Genomic DNA, 23,554 nt, shown 5'->3' with positions numbered 1-23,554 from the left:
AATTGAAAATACGATGTCCCATTCCACAAGTCTGCTGCAGCATTCCTCGTTGTCTTCAAAAGTAATCGCTATTTCTGCTGCAGGAAGGGAGATGTCTGTGTCTACCTGCTGGGATCAATAGGACTGTTCTAGTGGGCTTTAACTTCTGGTGTCAAAACACGTAATGAGGGCTATTGCAGAAATCTGTGGTTCTGCAGCATGAAGTGCATGTATTCAAGGCTGCTACAGCAAGCGTTTTTCAGCGCTTTTTTAACTCCACTTATAAATACTTTTCCTGAATATTTTAAAAAGTCTGTCTTAGAACTTCAAACCTAGGATGCTGGCAATAGGATTGTGCTGTAAGTCAACAGACTCCTTGACAATTCTCTGAATTGCTGTGATCTGTCTTATAGAAGGAGGAAAAACAGCAGCAACCCGGAAACGGAATATATGTCAAACAGGTATGTGTGTCTGGGCACGTAACTCACCACTAGCGCGGAACGTTTACAAATTCTCAGAAACGTAGAGGAAGGGAATCAGCAGTCTCTGTTCGCCGTTTGCTCCTGTTTCACTGCTCAGAGGATACCGTGAGCTTGGAAATTCCTGCCCGCTTCTTGATGAGGTGGATAAATCCGTACTTTGGGTCATCCATTTTCAGTCCTGTAGTTTGATAGCATTTTTAAGTGAAATTTTTTTAAGGGAAATGCTTACCTCAGCTGCCCAGCTACAGTCGCAATCTGAAAGCTCTACCTACGTGACCGTGAAACACATACTATTGCTAGTGTGAAGTGCTGCGGAGAAATTACACTCCAAGGAACCTGCTTTGCCTTGTCAGGGACTTGTCAAGGCAGAGCTTGTTGTTGTTGCTGTTCTAGGTTAATGAAGGTGGGAAGAAAACCTTGAGGCTTGGAGCCTGCTCAGCAGTAGAAAGGGCAGTGGTTGATTGATTTAAAATAAAAATTACTGGGTTTTTTTTTTTAATTAAACTTTACATTCTTAATAAATTAAAAGACCATGAAAATTTAAGACAAACTTAAGTAAAAATTTAGTAGTGCCATTTATATTTTATATAAATATAAAATCTCAAGCTTAGAAGCTTATGATCACAGGCTTAGAAAGCCTTTGTAAAGATTTTAATGGTTGTTTTTCTTAACAGCACTTGATAGTTTGACCGATGTGAGGCTAATAAGCCTTTTTTGTTTGTGTGATTACTCAGCACTCAAATACAGCACATTGGTGATTGTAGGGGTGAAGGCCCTAACTGGCAACACCTCTGAGACTCCCAAAGCCTTTATTTAAGCCGTACAAAAAAGAATAAAATGAGAAAGTGTGGATGGTGTGTCACACAGGTGTATTTGAACTTCGTTGGTGTCCGAGTCCGAGTCTGCGTTCGTAATCCAAGCAGAGCTGTCGAAGTGACATCTAAAAGGGAGGTGGGCCTTCAGAGCTGCACTACCTGCTCTTCAGCCCATGTGCACCTTATCTATTTTTCCCAGATTGTTTCTCTTGCTGCACACATCTTCACCTTTTTCCCCTCCATCTCCATTGTTTTGAAGCATTCCTGCCTCTTTCTGGTTGTTCTTCCCTACACTTCTCCTTTCCAGCTTCCATTTTTTTTCAGAGAGAGTGGAACTAGAAGAGAAGTCTGTATATTCATCATCAAAATTTCCACAGCCTGAGTGTCTACTCTGTGCTAGGAGTAGAAAGGGGAGGAGGAAAAAAAAATGTGTAGAAGGGATAAATAAATAACTTTTTGTGCTCTCTGACATGCGCATTTGCTTTTCCTCTTTTCCTTTGCCGTTAGCCTAAGGTTACCTACCGTGGGGTTTGGTTTTTTTTTTTTTGCATTTCTGCTGTGTGGCTTCATTTCCATGTGACTGTTTTAAATAGTATGTTTGCATGGGGCTGAAAGAACCTTCTGTCTTCTAAAAGATGAAAACTTCAGGTCTATGTTTAGTCAGAAAATTGAGACGAACATGGCTGCTTGCGCTGTTGCTTCGCAGGCTGGTTGGAGCTACAAGGGGAAACAGAAGTGGAAAATGGTTTTGTTGCCGATCTTTCTGGTTTCAGGTAAATGCTGGTGATTGTTTTTCATGGGTAAATCTTTTTCTTCTTGGTAAACATTGGTGCTACTTTTTGTTTTTCAAGCTGAAACTAGGACTGCAGGAGGGAGAGGAACTGGTAACGGAGCAATTGAGCATTTAATCTGTTGTTTCTTCTCCGTGGACTGCACTTTGCTTTGTGTTTGTTTTTCTGCTGTACTGAATTCTGACAAATTCATGTCAGTTTTGTAGCCCTAATTCCTATCAGAATGGCTCCCTGCTTGGGCTTCTGAGTACAATAGCTGATTTGATAAACTTGACATTCTTCCAGAGGGGATTAGTTGCTATGTGGTCATAGTTACAGTCGTTACAGTGAAAGCACTTCTGACCAATTCTCTCTTTCACTTAGAAACTGCTTGTCTAGTATTTGTCCTTTTTCATGTATTTTGTGGCATTCAGGAACTGGAGGGGTGTGGAAGTCAGACGAATTAGCTTCTTACTCTTTAAATAGGTCATATTTAATGTACGTGGAAGATAAAAACATATGGCATAATATTTCAGATGCCATTGGTTTTGTTCATAAAGACATTTCTTAGTTAAACTTTTAACTTTGTTTTCAAATTGGGTCTTCAGGTTCCTTAGATTTAAAATAAAAATTACTGGAGGTTTTTTGTTTAATTAAACTTAGTATCGGGGTTTGGATTTTATTTCCTTTGAATTGTGTCAACTTAAAAAAAACGATATTTCAGTTTGGAGCTGCAAAAATTCCTCAAGGAGTTACTCTACAGCAGTATTTAGCTATTCCACGGGGTGACCAGTACCCCTCTGTCTCTCACAGGACAGCATTTGCTGGTTTTTTTTCCATCCAGTCTTGCTTTTGTCTGATACCGGCCCATGTGTTTAGTTTTACTTCATGTTTCAAACAATTTTAACTTGGTGGGACACTGAGCAGAGTTGCATTGAGGTATCTTTCATTTTATTGTTTCTGTAAGCCTTCTGCTTTTTTTTTTTTTCTAGATATAACTTTTGCAAATTTAATGTATTTTTTTTTGTTTTAAAAATAAGTTTATGAATGTTGGGAAATAAAGTACTTTTTCTTTCCCTTTTTGTTGTCAAACTACCTCTATAATAATAATAATATGTGGTATTCTTTACAGTTTCAGTGTTTGGCAAAGTTTCCAGTTGGATCACCAAAGTTGTTTCAGATCTATTTTATTATGCACGTGCACACCAAAATAATCTGTTTCATTTCTGTTTTAAATTGTAGTATTCCTACCGTGTAAAACGTCAGCTTTAAAAGACACAGCAGTGTAAAAACCCTGTTCAGCAACTCCCTCCATGAGAGGTGTAAGTGGGGCTGTATACACACTGGCAGACTTCTGTCTTGGGCAAGTGTGCATTACTGAGCTAATACAGCAAGTCGTAGAGAATACTGCTAGGCTATGAAACGTCGTGTGAAAGCTACATAACAGAACTCCATTTTTAGAATGACTTACAGCTGAAAGAGCAGAACAGAGTTTGGAGAAAAGATGAATTTCAGCTCCGTATGAGGGACTTTTTCTTTCCTTTTTTTCCCTTTTTCTTTTTTCCTCTTTTTTTCCCCTTTTTCCCTTTTTTTTTCCTTTTTTTCTCCCCCCCCCCCCCTTTTTTTTCTTTCCTCTTCCCTTTTTCTTTTTTTCCCCTCTTTTAATTTTTTTTTCCCCTTTTCTCCTCAGAGCTGTATCAGCCCAATACTCTTTGTAGGTTTGCTGGTTACATACAAACCAGAAAACCCACCTGGGAGACCGAAGTGAGATTGACACTGCGAAGGAAGACTTCCAGTAATGAAGTATTTGGATATAGAGGGACAGACAGCTCTTCAAAGAGCTTCAAATAATGCTTTATGTGGTATAAAGGGTACCAAAATGGAGGGACAAATTGAGCCTTCTGTGCAGCAGGGAGCTGGAGAGGATGAGGCATGTGAAGAAGGACTTGACAGCTAGGAACCCAAATAAATGAAGACAGCAAGTGAGCATGAAGCCCAAACATTTGAAATGAAAGGGGAAGGAGAAAGGAGAAACCATCATAAATATGTGGGGCGCTAACAATAGTTAGTGAGGGAGCGATAGCAATGTTGTGGGTTGCTCTAGAGAAAATTGTTAACAGAAAGCTGAAAGTTGTTGCTCCTAAGCTTTTCTGGCTGGGAGACTTGACCAGTATAACACAACTCCTGCAACTTCCCTTTCATACTCTTCAGGCAACTACTGTCCTGTAATGCTGTTTATTTGCAGACTCCAGCAACTGCTATAACACATTCTTAGGTTTGGGATTTAGAGCCCAAATACAAATTTGCTGCAAGCCCTCTTCAAACCAGAGTTATTAACCTCTGGTAGGTATTGCCAAGGCGCTGTGTTACTGCTGGAGTTTCTTGGTCCGTGGTTTGTAATTTCACACGATAATGTGAGTCTTAGCGTGGAAGGAGCTAAAAAAATGAATCTGATAAATAAATGCTGGAATGGCAACTGAGCTCTGCAGTTTAAGTGGCCAAAGTAAAAATTACAGTTTAATATTCTCACCAAGCGCAGTCGTATGCAAAATCTGCAACAGCTTAAGGAAAAGTTTCACATCCCTGCTCCTTGTGGGTATTGGCCATGTCAACAGCACCAGCAAGGGCATGGAAAATGCTTGGATTCTGGGTTTGACAAAGAGAAACCACATGAAAATATTTCAAGGAGTGTATTGTAGTGTAAGAATGAAGAGTCTGTGTTATATTAACGGCTACGTGCTCTTAAAATCTCTGTATGTTTCACTTCAGTTTGCCGTCTTCATTGCTTTTCTTTGTCTGCACAACTGTCTGTTGGAGAACAAATTTGCCTCTAAAATTAGGACTGGGAGTCAAGATGCAACTGAGGAACTGACCCAGAAGAGTTAGTAAAGTTCTGCTTTGAAATTTATTCTCTCATCTTTTCTTTCTTTTTTTTTTTCTTTTTTTTTTTCTCTCACTGTAGAAGACTAATGGGGTAAAAATACGAACACCTTTCCACTTTGTTTTCACCTCTAAATCTGCCCCTGTTCAAATACCAGAAAATATTAAAAGAAAAAAAATAATGTGAGCATTTGTTGTTACAAGTGTAGCCTTGTAAGGCTTGTAAATTAACTAGTGCTTTCAGATGAAGACAAGGTAAAGAGACATTGTCAATACAACTTTGGCCTTTAAATTCAGATATGCTTCAGCATGCTTCAACGTGTCGGAAGATTTAGCGGTGGTATTTCTGGTAACTCCCCTGCTGTGTGTAAGTGTTAACTGCATTTCTTTGTATTTAATGCTTTTTGGTGGTAATCTCAGTTACATTTCAACAAATACTTTTTGTGTGATTTTTATATCTAAATACTTATTTAGATAAGTCAGACTATTTAAGACTGGCAATGTAGCCTTGTAAGGACAGGGATTAAGGAAAATAGTGGACAATCCTGTCCCTTCGATCATGACTACTTTGTTTTCCCAGTGGTTTGTAGTACCGTCATCATAACTGTGCTGTGTCTTTTGCGGATGTCCTTCACCAGCAGTTTTTAAGTTAAAATGATGAGAAACAACTGGGCCTGTGGTGGCCCTTTTCTACCTGTTCATGCTCTGAGAGCTTCATGAGGGACTGGCAGAAAAAGCAGCTCCAAGAAGACTGCAAAAGGCAAAGTTATTCTCCATCCAGATGTATTTCTGCAGTCTTAGCCAAGTGTTGACTTTGCGAAAGAGCTCTCTGGGTCTCTGGGGATGCCTTCTTGCCTATGTAAATCATGAAAAATTCACAACAAACATCTAGTCTGTAGAGTGGCATCCTTGCATGGAAACCATAGTCTTTGTGCATAATTACTTTTAGGAGGGTTCAAGGATGTACAGGACTATGACTTTTTTTTTTTTTTTCCCTTTAAAAAATAAAGTTGTACCTTATGTTTTGTATCTTTCAGTGCATTTAATCCCAGTAAACCCCATCAGGGAAGATGGTTTGAATCCGAAAAGCCGCAAGAGAATAATGCCCGATTTGCTGACGGAGCCTCCTGTGATAGATCCTGTGTATGAAGCTCATGTTTACTGCAATATTCCCACCATTGCTGAACGCAGCATGGAAGGTAAGCTTTGTTTAGTTCCTTCTACATGCTCTCATTGGAAATGATAACTTTGTGCATTGTCAGTTCTTTGGTGCTTGGAGAAGGTGCAGCAAACACCAGCTGGTGATTATTTTAAATAATTCAAAATATTCTGTTCTTTCCTTCACTTTGTACCCTTTCTGTTGTTTTGATTTTTGGAAGTGATTCTGTTTCTAGACAATGGTCAACTGGAGGCCTAAAATTGAAAGGGGTGGGAGTGATACAGATATTTAATATTTGAATTATAATGCTTATTACAAATGAACTGCTTTGCAAATTATATTATTAACTTCTGAAAAACAGTTGACTTGGAATTCTGAAAAAAACCCAACCAGAATTAATTAATTTTGGAACTCCAAACCACTAGACATAGTCAGCTAAAGACATGTTTGCATTCTTCACCCTATAGCAGCTGCAGCAGCAAGTCTGAATGAATTCACTCATTAGCATATCCTACTAATGTGTATAAAATAAATTACAAATGAATATATCCAAAAGCTCCAAATCAGACATGCTGCAAAATCCATCACTGTGATAGAGGTCTGGAAAAGAGGCATCATAAGAGTAGGGCAGCCTTATCGTGTTGGTGGAGAACAGTGCTTGAATAATGTCTTGTATGGTTTCTGGACTTTAGATCTACGATGGAGAATGTGCTAAGCACCTGAGTCTTGTACAGGTTGTCTTGTAATTTAAAGTGAAATCTTTCTTGGAACAATAAGTTATTATTTCTTCTGGGGGTTTTCTTTCATTGCAACACTGAAACTATCAAGCCAATTATACCTGCTTTTTTTTCTTTAAGAAAAAGTGTGCAAGGGAAACATTTACATAGCATTCACTTAACTTTTTATGGTTTGTTTTGTTTTGGTTTTTTTTTTCCTCCCCTTTCGCTTTAGGTCATGCACCTCATTATTTTAAGCTAGTGTCAGTTCAAGTGTTGATTCGCCATGGAGATAGGTATCCGCTCTACGCCATTCCCAAGACAAAGAGGCCTGACATTGACTGTATGTTGCTGCCTAGCAGGTACAATTCTTGGCTTTTATCATTATTAAGTGTGTGTTTTGCTTCATAATTATTTTGTTCCTCTTCGGGAAACAATTTCAGCAGTTTGAGGTACGTTGTCACTTCTAATGTTTGTATATTGTGGCAAATTAAAAAAAAAAGCCCTACATTGGTGTACAGTATTTCCTTTGAAACAGGAACTATTATCTCCTACCAGTTCAGACAAGAAGAAATTATTGGTATTTCTGTAAAAAGCAAAAGCTACTTAATTGAATATTTAAGTTACCATTCCACTTAGATAAGCTTCTACACATTTAAAAAGTATAAGTGCAGTGTTTGAGAATATCTCTTCCATTTCAGCTAAGCGTGCTTCCTTTTGTGTGAAAACAAAAAGGTCTCAGCTGGTCAAACTGGTATTTATGTTTTAAAACTGTCACACATAAGTTTTTTATGTGTGACAGCTGCTAAGACATCATTTACATTTCTGTTTCAGTATAGCGTGCTTCTCTCTAACATCTTGTCTTTGTAGCTTGCTGATCCTTGTCATCATACCTGAACCAGATTGAGCTGTAGGTACAGTCTGAATTGCCTCTCTTCATTGTGGAAGAACCTTCCTTTCTTGTTCAGAGTTTACTCATTGATAAAGATGAAGCCTGGTGTAGAAAAAAGCAGGGATGATGTAAATCACCAACCTTTGTCCTAGCTTGCTCAATTACATGTGGGTTTTCTCCTTTTAAGTAGGATCTGTGGTATTATTTCTTTTTTTTCCCCAACAGAGGACTTTCTAGTGAACCTACTGAATATTTACAGTTAAAACAACCAGATGTGTTAGCAAAACCTCTAGGCAAACCTGCAGCGTTACGCTGCTGCCCGCTCAGCAGTGTCAGGTGTGGAGATTTCGGCGACTGAGGGCTGCATTTGCTCTGCGTAGCTGCATATCTTCCTCAGAGAAGAGACATAGGTCTCCTAATCTACTGGCATCCAAGGCAGTGTAGGTATACTGTAAATACCTTCTTCCAGAACAACGTGGAACCTCCTCTGTCTTCAAAGAGATGATGGCCTTGCTTTTCTGGGGTGGAATTATTCAGAAGTGGCTTTACTCTGTCACAATGAAAGTGTTAACGGCAGACTGAAAGTGCCTTTCTGACTCTGATATATCAAATGCATGTTTCTTGTTTGGATAGATTCATGGGCCGTGCGCCGCAAGTTTAGTAGTTTCCTGTCACCGGTAGCATTTATGATTTGATCTTTTATATCTGAAATACTCTGTCCTTTCAGCTTTTCCTCAGTGGACTTTTATCAAAAGATTCTCTCTGAAGGAGATGGATATGGTGCATGTTTAGGTTTATGATTAGATAGTCTATGGCAATTCCATTGAAAAAAAAAATGAACCAATTTTCATATCTTGTCCTGCATCAGTTTCTGGCTCCAGTATATTCAAAACCAAATGTGGTAGTAATATTGCATAGGAATGTTGCTAAAATACGCTGAAGTGATATGAAAGAATACCTGAAACTAATTATTGAGTGTAGCTTCATCTCATACTTCGAAAGGTGATAGGAAGCTTGATTAGAGAGGCTTGCTAACTGGATACGTACAGTAGTGGGCACAGAGGCTGCCAGAAAACAATCAGAAAATGGACCTTTCTCTGAAGAAAGCTGAAATATGTGGCTTTTCTTTTCAGATGCCAGGCTGCATAAAAGAAACTGCCCTTGTTATTAGTAAACATCCTGGAATTTGCAAGTCTTGCAATGCTGTTTTTAGTTGTAGTCAGTGTTGTAATGCTATTCTGGCATGAGATGTTGAAAAGTAACATTTATTACTGAATCAAGCTACTGCTGTGGTGGTTGGGGTAACCCTGTGGAAGCGGGAAACCATCATCAGTTTTAGCCCATCTGTGTGTCGTAGGAAACAGTCTTAGGAGCTCCTACGTTGTATTCAGGCTACCCTATCTATCTGCCTGCATTTTGTATGTAGATTTAAACCGAGGAAAACTTACTATTTTCTTCCTCTAAACAGAGGAAAAAGACTGATTTTCTGACTACACTGAATGAGTTGTAGAAGTGATAGCGGTCTGAGACCTTCTTTTTTTTAAACAAACCTGTCCTCTGCTATCATGTTGGCTGCTTCTTTTCTGTAGTCATACTTCAACTTTCACTAAAATGCTTATTTTTTGTCAAGAAGTGGCATTCAATGGTCTTATCTAACATCCTCCACGAGAAGTTTAAGTTCTTTGAGAGATGCCCGACCCCAACCATGTTCTGTGCCCGCTGCAAGCCAGCTGGCTTTCTGAAATTAGAAGTGCAGCGCTGAGATAGCAGACAGGAGACCAAACTCCAGATATGTCTGGCATGGAGTTGAGTGGGTAATTAATTTCTTTAACAAGATGAAAAATGAATCATTTGCTAATAGCTACGATAACACTTTTAATGACCTGCCTCTAAGGGGTGAGATTATTTTCAGCATGAAATACTAAGTAAAGAAATATGATCTAGATTACTTTTGGAGTTCTTAAAGGCTCTGATTTTCTGATCTTGCTCAATATCTGTCACGTTAGAGTGTATGGGAGAGAGTTCTATTGCAAAGATGTTAACTGCAAGTGACAATGTCGGATGAGCAGCTGTATTTCTCCATATTACAGTGCCACACGAGACCTTAGCTTTGTATTTGTCAGAGAAGCTTTTACAGCTATTTCCACTTCAGTTTCAGGCCAGGAATACAACATGGATGCCTTGGAGTCAGGAAATCTATTCATACAAGGCAAGTAGTGCAGCTTTTGACACTGCCAACTGCTTGACCAAGTCAAGCAGTTAAGAGGGCATAGTGTCGGGGTGTGAGGAGGCCAGCAGTGTGGGTACCCTTGGCTCTCACTGAGTTATGAAGCATTAGAACATCGATGCATAGATGATACATCCACTGCCGTTCACAGACATTAAAAATGACTGGAGAACCAAAAGGAGCTTGTCTCCTTGAGAACAAAGTTTATGTAAAATAGAATCTCCTGGCCAAAGGATAACTTCCTGCTGCAAAGGACAGAGGAGCCAATGAGGAGAGGTGCTGGACCTTGTTTGCACCAACAAGGAGCTGGTGGGGAATGTGGAGCTCAAGGGCAGCCTTGGCAGCCATGACTCCATGATGGTGGAGTTCAAGGTCCTTAGGGCAGTGAGGAGGGCACGCAGCAAGCTCTCTACCCTGGACTTCAGGAGAGTGGACTTGGGCTCTTCAGGGATCTGCTGGGCCAAGTACCATGGAATAAAGCCCTAGAGGGAAGAGGAGCCCAAGAAAGTTCGTTAATATGCAAGGATCACCTCCTTCAAGCTCAGGAGTGATGCATCCCAACAAAGAGGAAATTAAGTGAAAACGCCAGGAGGCCTGCATGGATGAGCAAGGAGCTCCTGGACCAACTGAAAAACAAAAAGGAAGCCTACAGAGGGTGGAAGCAAGGACAGGTAGCCTGGGAGGAATACATACAGATTGTCCGAGTGGTCAGGGGTCAGGTAAGGAAGGCTAAAGCCCTGACAGAAATAAATCTGTCCAGGGACATGAAGGGCAACAAGAAAAGCTTCTTTAGGTACATGGTGGATAAAAGGAAGACCAGGGAGAATGTGGGCCCTCTCCAGAAGGAAGCAGGAGACCTGGGACATGGAGAAGGCTGAAGTACTTAATGATTTTTTTTTTTTTTTTTGCATCAGTCATCACTGGCGAGGGCTCTAGCCACATCGCCCAAGTCGCAGAAGGCAAAAGCAGGGACAGGGAGAATGAAGAACTGTCCACTGTAGCAGAAGAGCAGGTTCGAGACTATCTAAGGAACCTGAAGGTGCACAAGTCCATGGGACCTGATGAGATGCATCCATGGGTCCTGAGGGAACTGGTGGATGAAGTGGCCAAGCCGCTCGCTATCATATTTGACAAGTTGTAGCAGTCTGGTGAGGTTCCTCATGACTGGGAAAGGTGTAATATAACCCCATTTTTAAAAAGGGGAACAAGGACCCAGGCAACTACAGGCCAGTCAGCCTCACCTCTGTGCCTCATGAGATCATGGAGCAGATTCTCCTGGAAACCATGCTAAGGCACGTGGAAAATAAGGAGGTGACTGGTGACAGCCAACATGGCTTCACTAAGGGCAAATTGTGCCTGACCAATCTGGTGGTCTTCTGTGATGGGGTTACAGCATTCGTGGATAAGGGACAAGCAACGGATATAATCTACCTGGACTTGTGCAAGGCATTTGACACTGTCCCGCACGACATCCTTCTCTCTAAACTGGAGAGACATGGGTTTGATGGATGGACCACTCGGTGGATAAGGAATTGGCTGGATGGCCGCACTCAGAGAGTGGTGGTCAACAGCTCAGTGTGTAGGTGGAGACCAGTGATGAGTGGCGTTTCTCAGGGGTCCGTGCTGGGCCCGGCCCTGTTCAACATCTTTGTCAGCGACATGGACAGTGGGATAGAGTGCGCCCTCAGCAAGTTCACCGACGACACCAAGCTGTGCGGTGTGGTGGACACTCTGGAAGGAAGGGATGCCATCCAGAGGGACCTTGACAGGCTGGAGAGGTGGGCCCGTGCCAACCTCATGAAGTTCAACCAGGCCAAGTGCAAGGTCCTGCACCTGGGTCATGGCAATCCCAGGCACGAATACAGGCTGGGCGGGGAATGAATTGAGAGCAGCCCTGAGGAGAGGGACTTGGGAGTGCTGGTGGATGAGAAGCTCAATGTGAGCTGGCAATGCACCCTTGCAGCCCAGAAGGCCAACCGCATCCTGGGCTGCATCAAGAGGAGCGTGGCCAGCAGGTCGAGGGAGGGGATTCTGCCCCTCTGCTCTGCCCTGGTGAGACCCCACCTGGAGTACTGTGTCCAGTTCTGGAGCCCCCAGCACAAGAAGGACATGGAGCAGTTGGAGTGAGTCCACAGGAGGCTATGAAGATGATGAGAGGGCTGGAGCACCTCTCCTGTGAGGCCAGGCTGAGAGAGTTGGGGCTGTTCAGCCTGGAGAAGAGGAGGTTCCAGGGAGAGCAGCCTTCCAGTGCCTAAAGGGGGCTGCAGGAAAGATGGGGAAAAACTCTTCAGCAGGGCCTGTTGTGACAGGACGAGGGGTAATGGTTTTAAAATAGAGGGAGGTAGATTCAGATTAGATATTAGGAAAAAATTTACAATGAGGATGGCGGAGCACTGGCCCAGGCTGCCCAGAGAGGTGGTGGAGGCCCCATCCCTGGAAACATTCCAGGCCAGGTTGGACGGGGCTGTGAGCAACCTGATCTGGTTGGAGATGTCCCTGCTTCTGGCAGGGGGGTTGGACTGGATGGGCTTTGAATGTCCCTTCCAACCCAAACCTTTCTATGATTCCATGACCTTGAAAGAGCAGCAGAAAGGCTGAAGGAGCTGGCTCTGTACCATCTGTCCAGATGTGTTAAAGCCGACCTTTCTGGATACAGCTGGAGTCGTTACTGTTTCTGCCGTGGTTTTGAATGGAACGTTTCTCACTGTAACATCGGGAAGCTGTTTGCTGCGTTTGGCTGCCAGGCTCATGCTCCTTTCTGATGTAAATTTGGTGCTTGATTGTAAACGTATGTATATGGAGAGTAATCCAAGGTAGAGAACTGCTGCCTTGGACCTGGAGGTTTCTTGACGCTATATAATCACGCTGAGATGCCTGATTGCAAGTCTGGCTTGTTTAAGCTTTCTGGACTTCAGTTTCAGATAATTATGCTGCTCATATTCAGTCTGTTCGTTATTTGACTTGGCATTCAGCTGATGGAATTCATTAATTAAGCAGATTATGCTACAGCCCTGTGGACTTCTAATGGGTATGCAAAACAGCCTTGAGGTCACACTTCAGGTTTGTGAGTTATGGCTTGTGACATGTGAGTGTGGAATGAATACAAGCAAATGGATTAAATGCTTGGGAGATGTCTTCCATCTAAAACTTCAGTTAATATTATTATTATTAATTTCATTGTTCGGGATGCAAATGCCAAAGGGAACTGAATAATAGATACATTTTTTTCCGCAAGAAAATTAATTGAATGATGTTATGAAAATACTTCCATTGCAGTGTTTGCTGATGGGGAGGAATAAATTAATCTCCTGCTTCTCTTTCCTTTTGTATCTTATATTGCTACTGTGAAAAGTGGGGAAAAAAACCAAACAAACAATGTTTCTTCATTGAGTTTGTATGTGAGTTGGAGAAGAAATGCTTGTTGGAAGATACTAAAATGCTTTCAAAAGACTGCTACAATTTGATAGTACGCTGGGTTAATTAGCAATGCGTAAGGCATTTTGAGAGGTGTTGATGTTTGTTGTAAGAAGCTTGGTAACAAGTATTTGAATTTTAGGTTCAATATGCACATGTCTTGAAACTGCCAGAAAAAATGAGAGAAATGCGTGGGAGAGGCAAGTATCATACTGTGAGCTAAAGGAGGTGTGGATTGACTTGAAACGCAGTCAGAGCATGATCCAGGCCAGAAGTAGGTGAAGAAAGGTCTCCTGAGGCCTCTTCTGACTTCGCTGAAGACTCAGAAGAGCAGTGGACTGGATCACTGTAGAGTTTGTTGTAAAAATGTCCGAGCTGTAAGATTGATATAACTAAATAAGCCCCAACAGTATTCATGCTGTCTTAAGCATCTCTTTTGTAGACTACAGTAATCTGTTGTTGGTTTTAGTGGCTCTTTTCACTGATTTACCTTCTGAAAAGGAAACAGTATAGTTTTAGGGTTTTGTACATTTGAACTTCACAGAAAACACATTTTTGCTTGAAGTTATAATTTTTTTTTTCTTTTCATTTTAAGTAAAGAGAAAAGGGGCTTGCTATTGGTTCAGCTAGCAGACAGAATTTGGTACGACATGATTACAAAAAGGTGATGCTCATTTGCCAGAAGCTTCGCGCGTGCCTGGCGTGCTCACATTCACTCACCAAGTGACATACCAAGGGTTCTGCGGCTCCTTGCGAGAAGTTTGGTCCTCTTGGCTTTTGCAAATTCTGCATTTGCTAACAAAAGTGACATTTGCATAGATAAACGCCATCTGGGAAGGAAAAAAAAATCAGTATCTCATTGGTACCAGTGTCCACCTCCACAAGTTCTTTCCTGAGGCACATAAATCTCCTGCAGAACTCCATGGTGCAGTGAGAGGGCAGCGCTGTGCAGTGATGGAGGTAAGATGGATAAAAGGTTTACCCCTCCTCAACTCTGTGGAGCATCCATGATCTGCTGTTAGTTTTCTACTTGATTAACTATTCAATTTTACCTTTTAAATAAATAACTCTTAGTAATTGATTTGAGGCTTTGTTATACAATCTATTTAAACTTAATGTTGAGCTGTGTGAGTTATATTTCATACCTTGGCACATATGTGATAGATGCAGTACATGTATCTTCATTTATGCTTCTGACACAGTATTTTGTGCCGTTATAGCGAAGCCACCCAAAATCCATCAGCAGATTTTTGGAGGTGTCAAGTGCATATGCTCCCTCTGGTACTGCGTTTCTCACTTTGCTGTCCTAATTCAGAACAACCAGCCAGTTAGTGTTTGCTTCTCATACAAAAACATAAAGGTATTGTTATTATTATTATTCTTTTTTTAAAATCTAAACTCCTCAGGGAAAAGGGAAATTTTTATGGAAGGATGTCAGCTCAGTTGCTGGCAGAAATACACATATAGTTCAAATACTTGCACAGTATGATTTCTTTCAGTATTAAAGCTTTTTAAGACCTTTACAAAGAAGATACTTAAATGTTGAATGGGGATTTAAATGGTGGTTCATTTTAATGCTGATACGTGAAAACTACGCTATTAAATCTGGGATCTATTATCTCAGATTGTACATAACAAAAAGACAAGCTGAATTCATTATTTGAGGGGAAAGAAGCATCCTCAGTTTTGTTACAGATGAAATTTATTTTCTTTTATGAAAAAAAAATCATTAAAAGGCAAATCAACATACATTAAAAATGGGAAGTAAATGTTCAAAATTAGGAAAAAGTACGGCTATTACTTGTCGTGTTAGGTGAAAAGCCATTCCATGATCTGACAAAATATGGAATATTTATTGTATTCATCCATTTCCCAAATGTGGTAGCTTACCATCATAATGTCCCACAAGTTACAGAAGAATATCTCCTTAGCCCATTTTTATTTTCTAGTTAATTTTACGGAAATAAAATTTTAAGGATATTTTGGTCTTTTCAACTCCACAATTGAGTAATTTTCGTTCCTTCCTGCGCAGGCAGTCCCAGCAGTCTCAGCTGTGTTGCCTAGATACTCCATCTCCCGCGGCAGCTGTAAATTGGCCAATTCACCAGGAGGATTCATAGCCTCAATAAAAATCTTCGGGCGGTGAGGGGGAATCACTTGTTGGCTAGTAGCCTGAATGGTGCTGTAAATTTTGCTGATGAGAAAAACAAGTTTCTATTTGCTCAGTTATATGGGCTTAATCAGGAGAATTGCTGGCATGTTCAGAATTTGGTTACATATGTGAGGATTATGTTCAGGATAAAAGGATATTGTAGCCTGGGATGTCTGTCCCCTTCAGGCAGAATGGCTGTTATTTCTGTTGTTTGATTTTTATTTTTTTCTTCTTCTGAAATATATTTCATAAGTAGGAAGCTTTGAATTTGTGTTCAGAAATACGTCTAACAGTCACATTTTACAATTCACTTCTGCAAGCATATGCTTAACTTGTGCTCACTTTAAAAATAGTATAAATCAAAGTTAAGTAACTTGCATCTACATACGTATATGAAATGAGGGACATTAATACATTGCAATAGAGTTTTATAAATTCTCATACATTGTATCATTTTATCTTGGATGTTCATGTATCTTGCCTGCAGTTATTTAAATAAATCTTCTTGCAAAGCACTGATAAATACTTTTCTTTCTTTCCTTTTTATCAGTATGAGTTTGATTCCATTAGAATTCAGGTTTGGAAGCAAAGAAGCAGAATGGATAATGTGGTACTTTTGGTTTTCTTGCACGTGTATTTGCAGAACTTGCTAATTAAGTAAACAGTGTTTTAGGGAAATTATGATTGATAGTTTATTCATGTTTAGAGTTGTTTCAAGTGCAAAGTTTAGAAAATTGATAGTTCAGCCTGCGACGTCTGTAACAAGTTAAAAAAGCTATTTGCTAAAATGTACAAAAAGTTCTGTTTGAAGCTCACATCTGGAGCTGGATGAAGCTTTCTGATGTATGCTTAGGGCAACAGGAAGCTTCCACTGCTCTAGAGAGGAACAAAGCCTTTGTTGTGTAGCTCTGCTTCTCAAATATTAATCTTAATTTGTGTTGTTAAAATTATAATATACAAAAGAGGCTATGCACTTAGAATGTCATAAATTGATTGATTTTGTCCTTTCAATTTGAAGTAAAAATGAAAGATGGTTTTTATATTTTTCTCTCATTTTGCTTTTTGTCTCATTTCACATTTTTACTTACTGGTGGTTGTACCACAATTTATCATAACATTTTCCTCACAAGTTTTTTTTTTTTTTCTGAAGGTAAATTAAATAGTGGAAAGTTCAAGCTTTATAAATTGACATGACAACGGGCTACCTTTTCATTGACGGAGGCACTGGTTCTTATGAGACCTCCTGTACACGCGTGCTGTGAGCAGGGCTCTGCAAGAGGTGCTCTCATTTAAGAGTTTTGCAGTTGGCTTTTCTATGTAAGCGTGAGTGTCTTTGTCCTAGGAAACTTTCATTCCGGACACTGATTCATCCTGCAGTGGTGTTACTGCTCCCTCTTCTGCTTCTTGCAACTCTGGAAGGTTTTTTTAGGCCTGAGATTTTTGTATCAAAACAGTTTCTCATTCTAGCAAAGTGTAAACATGAACAATAAACACAAAACTCAGGCTTCTGTGAAAGTTGTCTGACCAAAATTATCTTTTTATATATATATATATGTATATCTATATTTATTCTCTGTGAACAATAGAAAAAATATTTACTGTATTCAGGCTGGAAGTCTTATTAAAATGAGAACCATCTGCGGCAGAGTTGGCGTGCCAAACAGTTTCTGATTTAATTCTGCACACAAGTAGAGATATTGTGTGACATTCTTTGAACGTCAACATTTAACAAAGAAATCCCCACTTATGTAATGTATTTCTGTTGTAGAGGTGTGATCATAGTTTGGGGTTTTTTTTGTTTTTTTTTTTTTTTTTGTTAAGGTATAAATCTCTATTGTTTACATTGTTTGTGGACTTTTTTTGTGTATGTAGTTTTCAGCACAGCAGTACAACAGTGACATGAGTCTGTAGCGTGTTTGAAATCTGCAGAACAGGTCAGGAGATCTATGACTTCCAATTTTAATGGGACCACCGAATACTGCTTTCGGGGTACGACTTAATTGAGGCTACATGTGCTATATGATTTGAAGCTGGAAATAATTAGAAATAAAGGCTGAGATTGTAGTCAGCATTGTACGTTACGGAACTTGAGAATTCCTTCAAGATCATCTGTCTAAAACATGGGTTATTTGAACCTCTTCAGACTGTTAATGCCTTTGGCTGTAGTGTAAAAGTGCAATGGTACTTCAAAAACTGGAGAGAGTATTTTTTTTTTTGCTAAGGATTTATTATTTTATAGTATTAGTGACTGTGTCAAAAAAAAAAAAAACAAAAACCAAAAACCCAAACCAAAAAAATCTTTCCAAGTCTCTCACCAAAAGGTATCCTAATTTCAACATGACATCGATTTCCCTCTAGCTCCTTGCTGGTTAGCAGGTAGTTTGATTTCTTTTGCATACTTGGAAAAGTCCTGAGTAAGAGCAGATGTTGTCTCAGTGGGAAATAACCTCACACCATGAAATTTCTGAGCTGACATGCTTCGAATACCTGACTCTCTGGTGCTGTTTTCCCGTGTGCTTTTCGAAGATTTTCACATTTTTGTTTACCTGTCTAGGAAACCTTCTCATCCTCAGCTTGAAGCTTTCGTTAAACACATGTCCAAAGGCTCTGCAGCCCAAATGGATGGTTCCCTGAGCAGCCTGCCACGTTACCCCAGCCATTCCTTGTGCGAAATGGGAGAGCTGACGCAGACAGGTGAGCGTCTGCAGCAGCTTCATCTTTTCTTCTGCTCTGTTAAATACAGTCTGCATGAAAAGGGATCTTCTGTTTTTGTCTGCGTTCAGATAAATGCTTTTTCATGGGAAGTCTATAATGTTGGTGATAGCCTAGGTTATGCTGTTACGAATTGATCACACTTGGCATCTCTTTTAACTTTATTCCTTAAAAAAATGAAGTTTTGAGACATCGTCAATGCTACCACTGATAGAAAGGCAGCTGAAGCCTAGTGAATGTATTGTTTAGTCGATCCGTACCAAAAGGGTAGGGGAGACGGGAGTAACTGCAAGTGTTGCAGTCAGGGGGTTGACTGTGTAGAGAAAAGTATGCGGAGAGCCAGGATTATTGCGGTGTTAGGGGCACTGGGAATATGGGAAAGAGACCAAAGAGTTTGGGATTGGAGAGAGAAACTGGAAGTAGTGCTGCAGCAGAGCAGTGATAAAAGGGCCATTTGGAAGAGATCTGGGACTGCTGTCAGCAGGCGATAAAAATATGAGGGGAACAAAAACTAAGAAGACAGAAGTATAGAAACACGTTGCCAGTTTGTAAGAAGCAGATTTTCACAGTTCCCACAGCTCTTGGAATTGTCTGTGTTCTCCACTGTCGTAGTTCAGCCCCGATCGGGACCAGACTACGCAGTCTCTCTCTCGCTCCCCCCACCCTCTGAGAGAACAGGGGGAGATGATATAAGAAAAACGGCTCAAGGTTTGAGATAAGGACGGGGAGAAATCCTTAAAGTTACCGTCACGGGCAAAACAGACTCGACTTGGGGAAAACTATTCATTTATTTCTAAAATTAGCAGGAGAATGAGACAGGGAACAAGATAACCTCCCCCCACCCCTCCCTCTTCCCGGGCTTAACATTATCTCTACTACCTTCCCCTCCCGAGCGGCACGGGGGGGGGGAAAGGGAATGGGGGTCGCGGTCAGTTCATCACGCGTTGTTTTTTACGCCGCTGTATCATTGTCGGGGGAAGAACTCCTCGCATTCCTCCTCTGCTCCAGCGTGGGGTCCCTCCCACGGGCCACAGTCCTCCGTGAAACTGCTCCGGCGTGGGTCATCTCTTCCACGGGGTGCAGTCCCTCTAGAACAGCTGCCCCAGCGGGCCCTCCACGGGCCACAGCCTCCTTCAGGCCTCCACCTGCTCTGGCGTGGGGTCCTCCACGAGCTGCAGGTGGATCTCTGCCCCTCCGTGGACCTCCATGGGCTGCAGGGGGACAACCCGCTCCACCATGGTCTTCACCACGAGTTGCAGAGGAATCTTGGCCAGGAGCCATATTACTCCTCCCCCTCCTTCTGAACTGACCTTGGCGCCTGCAGCCGTTCCTTACAACAGGCTGGCAGACGCCTCTCAGGATCCTTTTTACATCTTATTCACTTCTCATCTCCTCTCCACTTCTTGCAGCCGGGCCGGGCCGAGTTGGGCCCAGTCAGCTGCCCGGCGGGAGGCCAGAGGGTGAGGCCTGCAAGGCCCATGAGGCTCGCGCCTCCCCCTCTCTGCCCCCCGCTCAGCTGCTTCACATCTTCTCCTCTTTTTCCTGTTTTCCCCTACTTAAATACGTTATCGCAGAGGCGTTATCACGGGACATTCTGCTACCAATTGGCTCGGCCTTGGCCAGCAGCAGGTCCGCCCTAGGCCCGGCCGAGTCCACTGAACAAAGGGGAGCGACTTCTAGCAGTTTCCTACAGAAGCTGCCACCTTAGGCCCCCCTCACTAACAAAACCAGAACATCCACTCAGAACAGCCAGCTGAACTGGTATGAACTGAAGTTCGTGTGTTTGTTTGCTGCCCTTATTTTTCTGCATGTGTTCATATCAGTGCGTCAAAAATAAAAATACAGAAGTGCTTTTCCACAAACATGTGGAAACATACTGTTGCAGAACCACGTAGACATGTGATTGTGAAAAGGGTTAGTCACGTGTGGATTTGTCTCTTCAACATTAATTAATTTAATTTGAAAATTCACATTATTAATGCTTTTCTGTTCTCCTGTGTCTTTTCAAATTTTAACATTGATCCGTTCCATTTTATTCCCAAACCTTGCTTTGAACTGTGTTGCTCTTTTTACCGTAAATACCAATGACCGAAAGAGCTTACCACAGTGGGTCTGGGTAGTCAGTGGGTTTGGAGAGAGAATGAAAAGAGTGTTGAAGATTCGGGAATTTACAACATTTTCCTCTTGCCAACTGTCTTTCAGGAATCTCTTGTATTTTTTAGTCCAAAACATGCCAAATCCTCACATGTTTTGGGATTCCATCAGAAGAAATATTTGTTAGGCCAGGGTCAAGTCTTCCAAAGTGACATCAGGAGAAGTCTAGTCAGGTTACCAAGGAACTGCTCCTACCACAACGTGTTTTGTGTGAAACTGGATTCAGCGTTGCACACAGCTTGAGCCAATATTTGGGACTCCTGGTGCCTGTAGCAAGTTATATGGATGTTCTAGTGCATGAAGGGTTCATGCCTGTTGCTTTGCTGCTGTGAGACGATAACACAAGCAAGGTGGGTTCTGGAGAAAGGTTTTGGCGTGTGAGAAGGATACACACCCTCTTCCTTTCCAGTTGGGTAAAGGCAGAACATGAGTGTAAGAATTATCAAGCAGTTTGAATTATTAAGGTCAATTTTGAAGTTCATAACCTTTTAACTAATTGTTCATTTATCAGTAAGACTGCAAACTGTATTGTTTTTTTTTTCCTCCAAAACAAAGAAGATTGTAATTTCTTAAAACATTCTCTTTCAGGGGTTGTACAACACTTGCGAAATGGGCAACTATTGCGAGACATTTATATCAACAAACATAAACTGCTTCTGAGCGACTGGACAGCAAAACAGCTCTACTTGGAGACTACGGGAAAAAGTCGAACCCTGCAGAGTGCGTTGGCGCTGCTCTACACTTTTTTGCCAGATTTCGACTGGAAGAAAATTAACATGAGGCATCAGTGGAGTACCATTTTTTGCTCTGGAAGCTGTGACTGTCCTATGCGAAACCACTACCTAGAAGAGGAACAGCGCCGACAGTACAGTTTACGGGTGAAAAACAGTGATTTGGAGAAAATATATGTGGATATGGCCAAGATTGTAGGCATTCCCACCAGGCAGCTGAGAGCTTCTAACCCAATAGATTCTCTCTTGTGCTATTTTTGCCACAACGTCAGTTTTCCATGTACCAAAGCTGGCTGCATTGGTATGGAACACTTCAAAGTCATCAAAAGGCATCAGTTGGAGGACGAGAGAGAAAGACAGGAGAAGAAGCTTTATTTCTTGTATGCACTATTGGCTACTCATCCTCTCCTCAACCAGACTGTTAATCGGTTGCAGCGTATTGCAGAAGGCAAGAAAGAAGAAGTGTTTGTTCTTTACTCTGCACACGATGTCACCTTGTCACCTGTTCTTAGTGCCTTGGGCGTTACGGAGGCCAGATTTCCAAGGTTTGCTGCCAGATTGGTTTTTGAGCTGTGGCAGGATGGGAAGAGACCCAAAGAACACTTTATCCGCATCCTGTATAACGGCGCTGATGTCACGTTCCAGACCTCATTTTGCAAGGATTATTATAAACGTTCTAGCAAGCCAATGTGCCCGCTAGAAAAATTTGTCAGCTTTGTCAAGAGGGATATGTTCTTGGTTTTTAACACCACTAGTTATTACGATGCGTGTCGTAGAAGACCACTGTAGGGAAGGAAAGGGAAAAGGAAGTGATATTAACTTGTATGTCAGTGAAAAGTCTGTGTTCTGGTTGAGGCGCAGTTCCGTTTTGTTATTTCTTGTACTTGTATGTGTAAGTACAAAAGGATATTGGTCGAAATCTTCTTCAAAGAGTTTTATTTTTCTTCAGGCTGCAGATGGTCTCCAATAGAAGAACAAATACTGAGGGAGCGTTACGTATATGTGTATGCTCACATACGCTGTGTTAATGGTGACGAAATGATAAATCACAGGGACTACTGTAACCTGGACGTCACTTGATAAAGAGTGAGAGAGCGTAGACTTTGTTTCTCTGTGTTCCAGAGCAATACTTGGATGCTGTAAGTTTAAAACCAAAACCATTCTTTTTTTCACCACCCCCTTACAGTCGTTTTAAGCAGTTTGTATCAAGGTCTTTATGAATTCCAGGCATCTGCATTAAACTGTCTGCAAGGAACTTTGAAGCTCCCTACTCAAAAAGAAGCCTTTTAATGTTTAGGGGCAGGTCTTTAAAGCAAAGCGCATGTGTGTGTCTGTGCATACTCACCTGGGTGTGCACAAATGAGCCTGTGCCTTCTTGACCTCACAGACCTATAAATACTTAGCTGTTGTTGCCGGTGCCAGAGAAGGGGGCACTGGCAGACGGATACAAAACTCAACTCTTTGATCGCACTTTCAGCACTTTGAATAGTTCAGACGTAGTCTAGAAATACTTAAAGGTCTTGTGACATTAAAATAGGTAGCAAACGCTAACGTTACCACGAAACCTAAGTGGGAAATTAGGATTAGAAATCAGTTTTATGGTGAAGTGTTGGGCTCCTTCCCATTGTGAACATGTTCAAGCTGCTGTGCTGTGGAACAAATCAGTGTTTTAGGAATGTGATATAGTGACTGCTCGAGACACCTTGACTAAATACTAAGAAAATTTTGTAGTTGAGTTAGTATTTTTGTGGTCTAGGAAGCTCTTCTTTTGTAAGATCAGACTTGTACATATTGTACTGTGTGTATTTATAACACAGTAGATATTTCTTACTTGTGAAGCTCACTTTTAGACATTTTTCCCCTTGATCAGGATGTTTAGACTTAAGAATAAACTGTCTTTTATGAGTAACTTGAACAATGAGTAGATACGAAAACTTGTACTTCAAACTGCTTTCATTTCTTTAGGGGTAGCAAATTGAGAACCAATTTTTAATAGAACTGATAGAAATTTTATAATGGTGGAGGATTTTAAGCCTCTAGAAATAATTTAGTCTGTGACTTGTGATTCAACGGTGCTAGTTTATCAAAGAAAAAGTAACTCAGCTAAGTTCTCTGACTATTGGCATTCCAGTCTCTCTGTTTTCAATGCTGCATTTGAACATGTTTCTTGAAATAAAATTTTGGAGACTCTTTGTATACTTGTGTGTTATGTTTATTCTGACTTCCTTAGCTGTTTGCAGTGACAAGGTAAGTGTGTGTTGTTAGCTGGTTGTTGCGTTAGCACTTAATATTTTCTGGTTCCCAGTCTGAGAAGCAGCAGTAAACATTTCATGAATACCAAAATAGAAAAAATGATGGAAAACTTGGGGCTTTTGTACCACATTAGAATGAGTAACTTCTGGAAAAGTTATTTTCTCTGTCTAAGAGATGAGCTCTGTCAGTCACCATAGATGTTTGCCTGCTGAAGGGCA

At 41.1% G+C, this 23,554-nt stretch overlaps 1 protein-coding gene across 11 annotated transcripts in view; it reads left to right on the top strand.

Moving 5' to 3' along the window:
• The window catches only part of PXYLP1 (2-phosphoxylose phosphatase 1), a 112,747-nt gene extending 89,466 nt beyond the window's left edge, over positions 1-23,281 (top strand). For 9 of the 11 annotated variants that reach the window (XM_086754990.1, XM_086754987.1, XM_086754989.1 and 6 more), the window contains 4 exons: positions 5,964-6,125; positions 7,037-7,163; positions 18,041-18,180; positions 20,941-23,281. In XM_086754990.1, coding sequence (XP_086611116.1) covers positions 5,964-6,125; positions 7,037-7,163; positions 18,041-18,180; positions 20,941-21,872 — 1,361 coding nt within the window. In that variant the 3' untranslated portion in view covers positions 21,873-23,281. Of the gene's footprint in view, positions 1-392; positions 441-1,936; positions 2,050-2,952; positions 2,986-5,963; positions 6,126-7,036; positions 7,164-18,040; positions 18,181-20,940 lie in introns of those variants that run through there. The other 2 variants (XM_086754986.1, XM_086754997.1) reach the window with 2 other exon arrangements.
• The last annotated feature ends 273 nt before the right edge of the window (positions 23,282-23,554 follow it).

The sequence above is a fragment of the Chlamydotis macqueenii genome, chromosome 9 (assembly GCF_036417535.1).
Source record: "Chlamydotis macqueenii isolate bChlMac1 chromosome 9, bChlMac1.mat, whole genome shotgun sequence".
NCBI classification, from domain to species: Eukaryota; Metazoa; Chordata; class Aves; order Otidiformes; family Otididae; genus Chlamydotis; species Chlamydotis macqueenii.
Note: the sequence above shows the minus strand (reverse complement) of the source record. Positions and strands in the feature narration are given on the sequence as shown.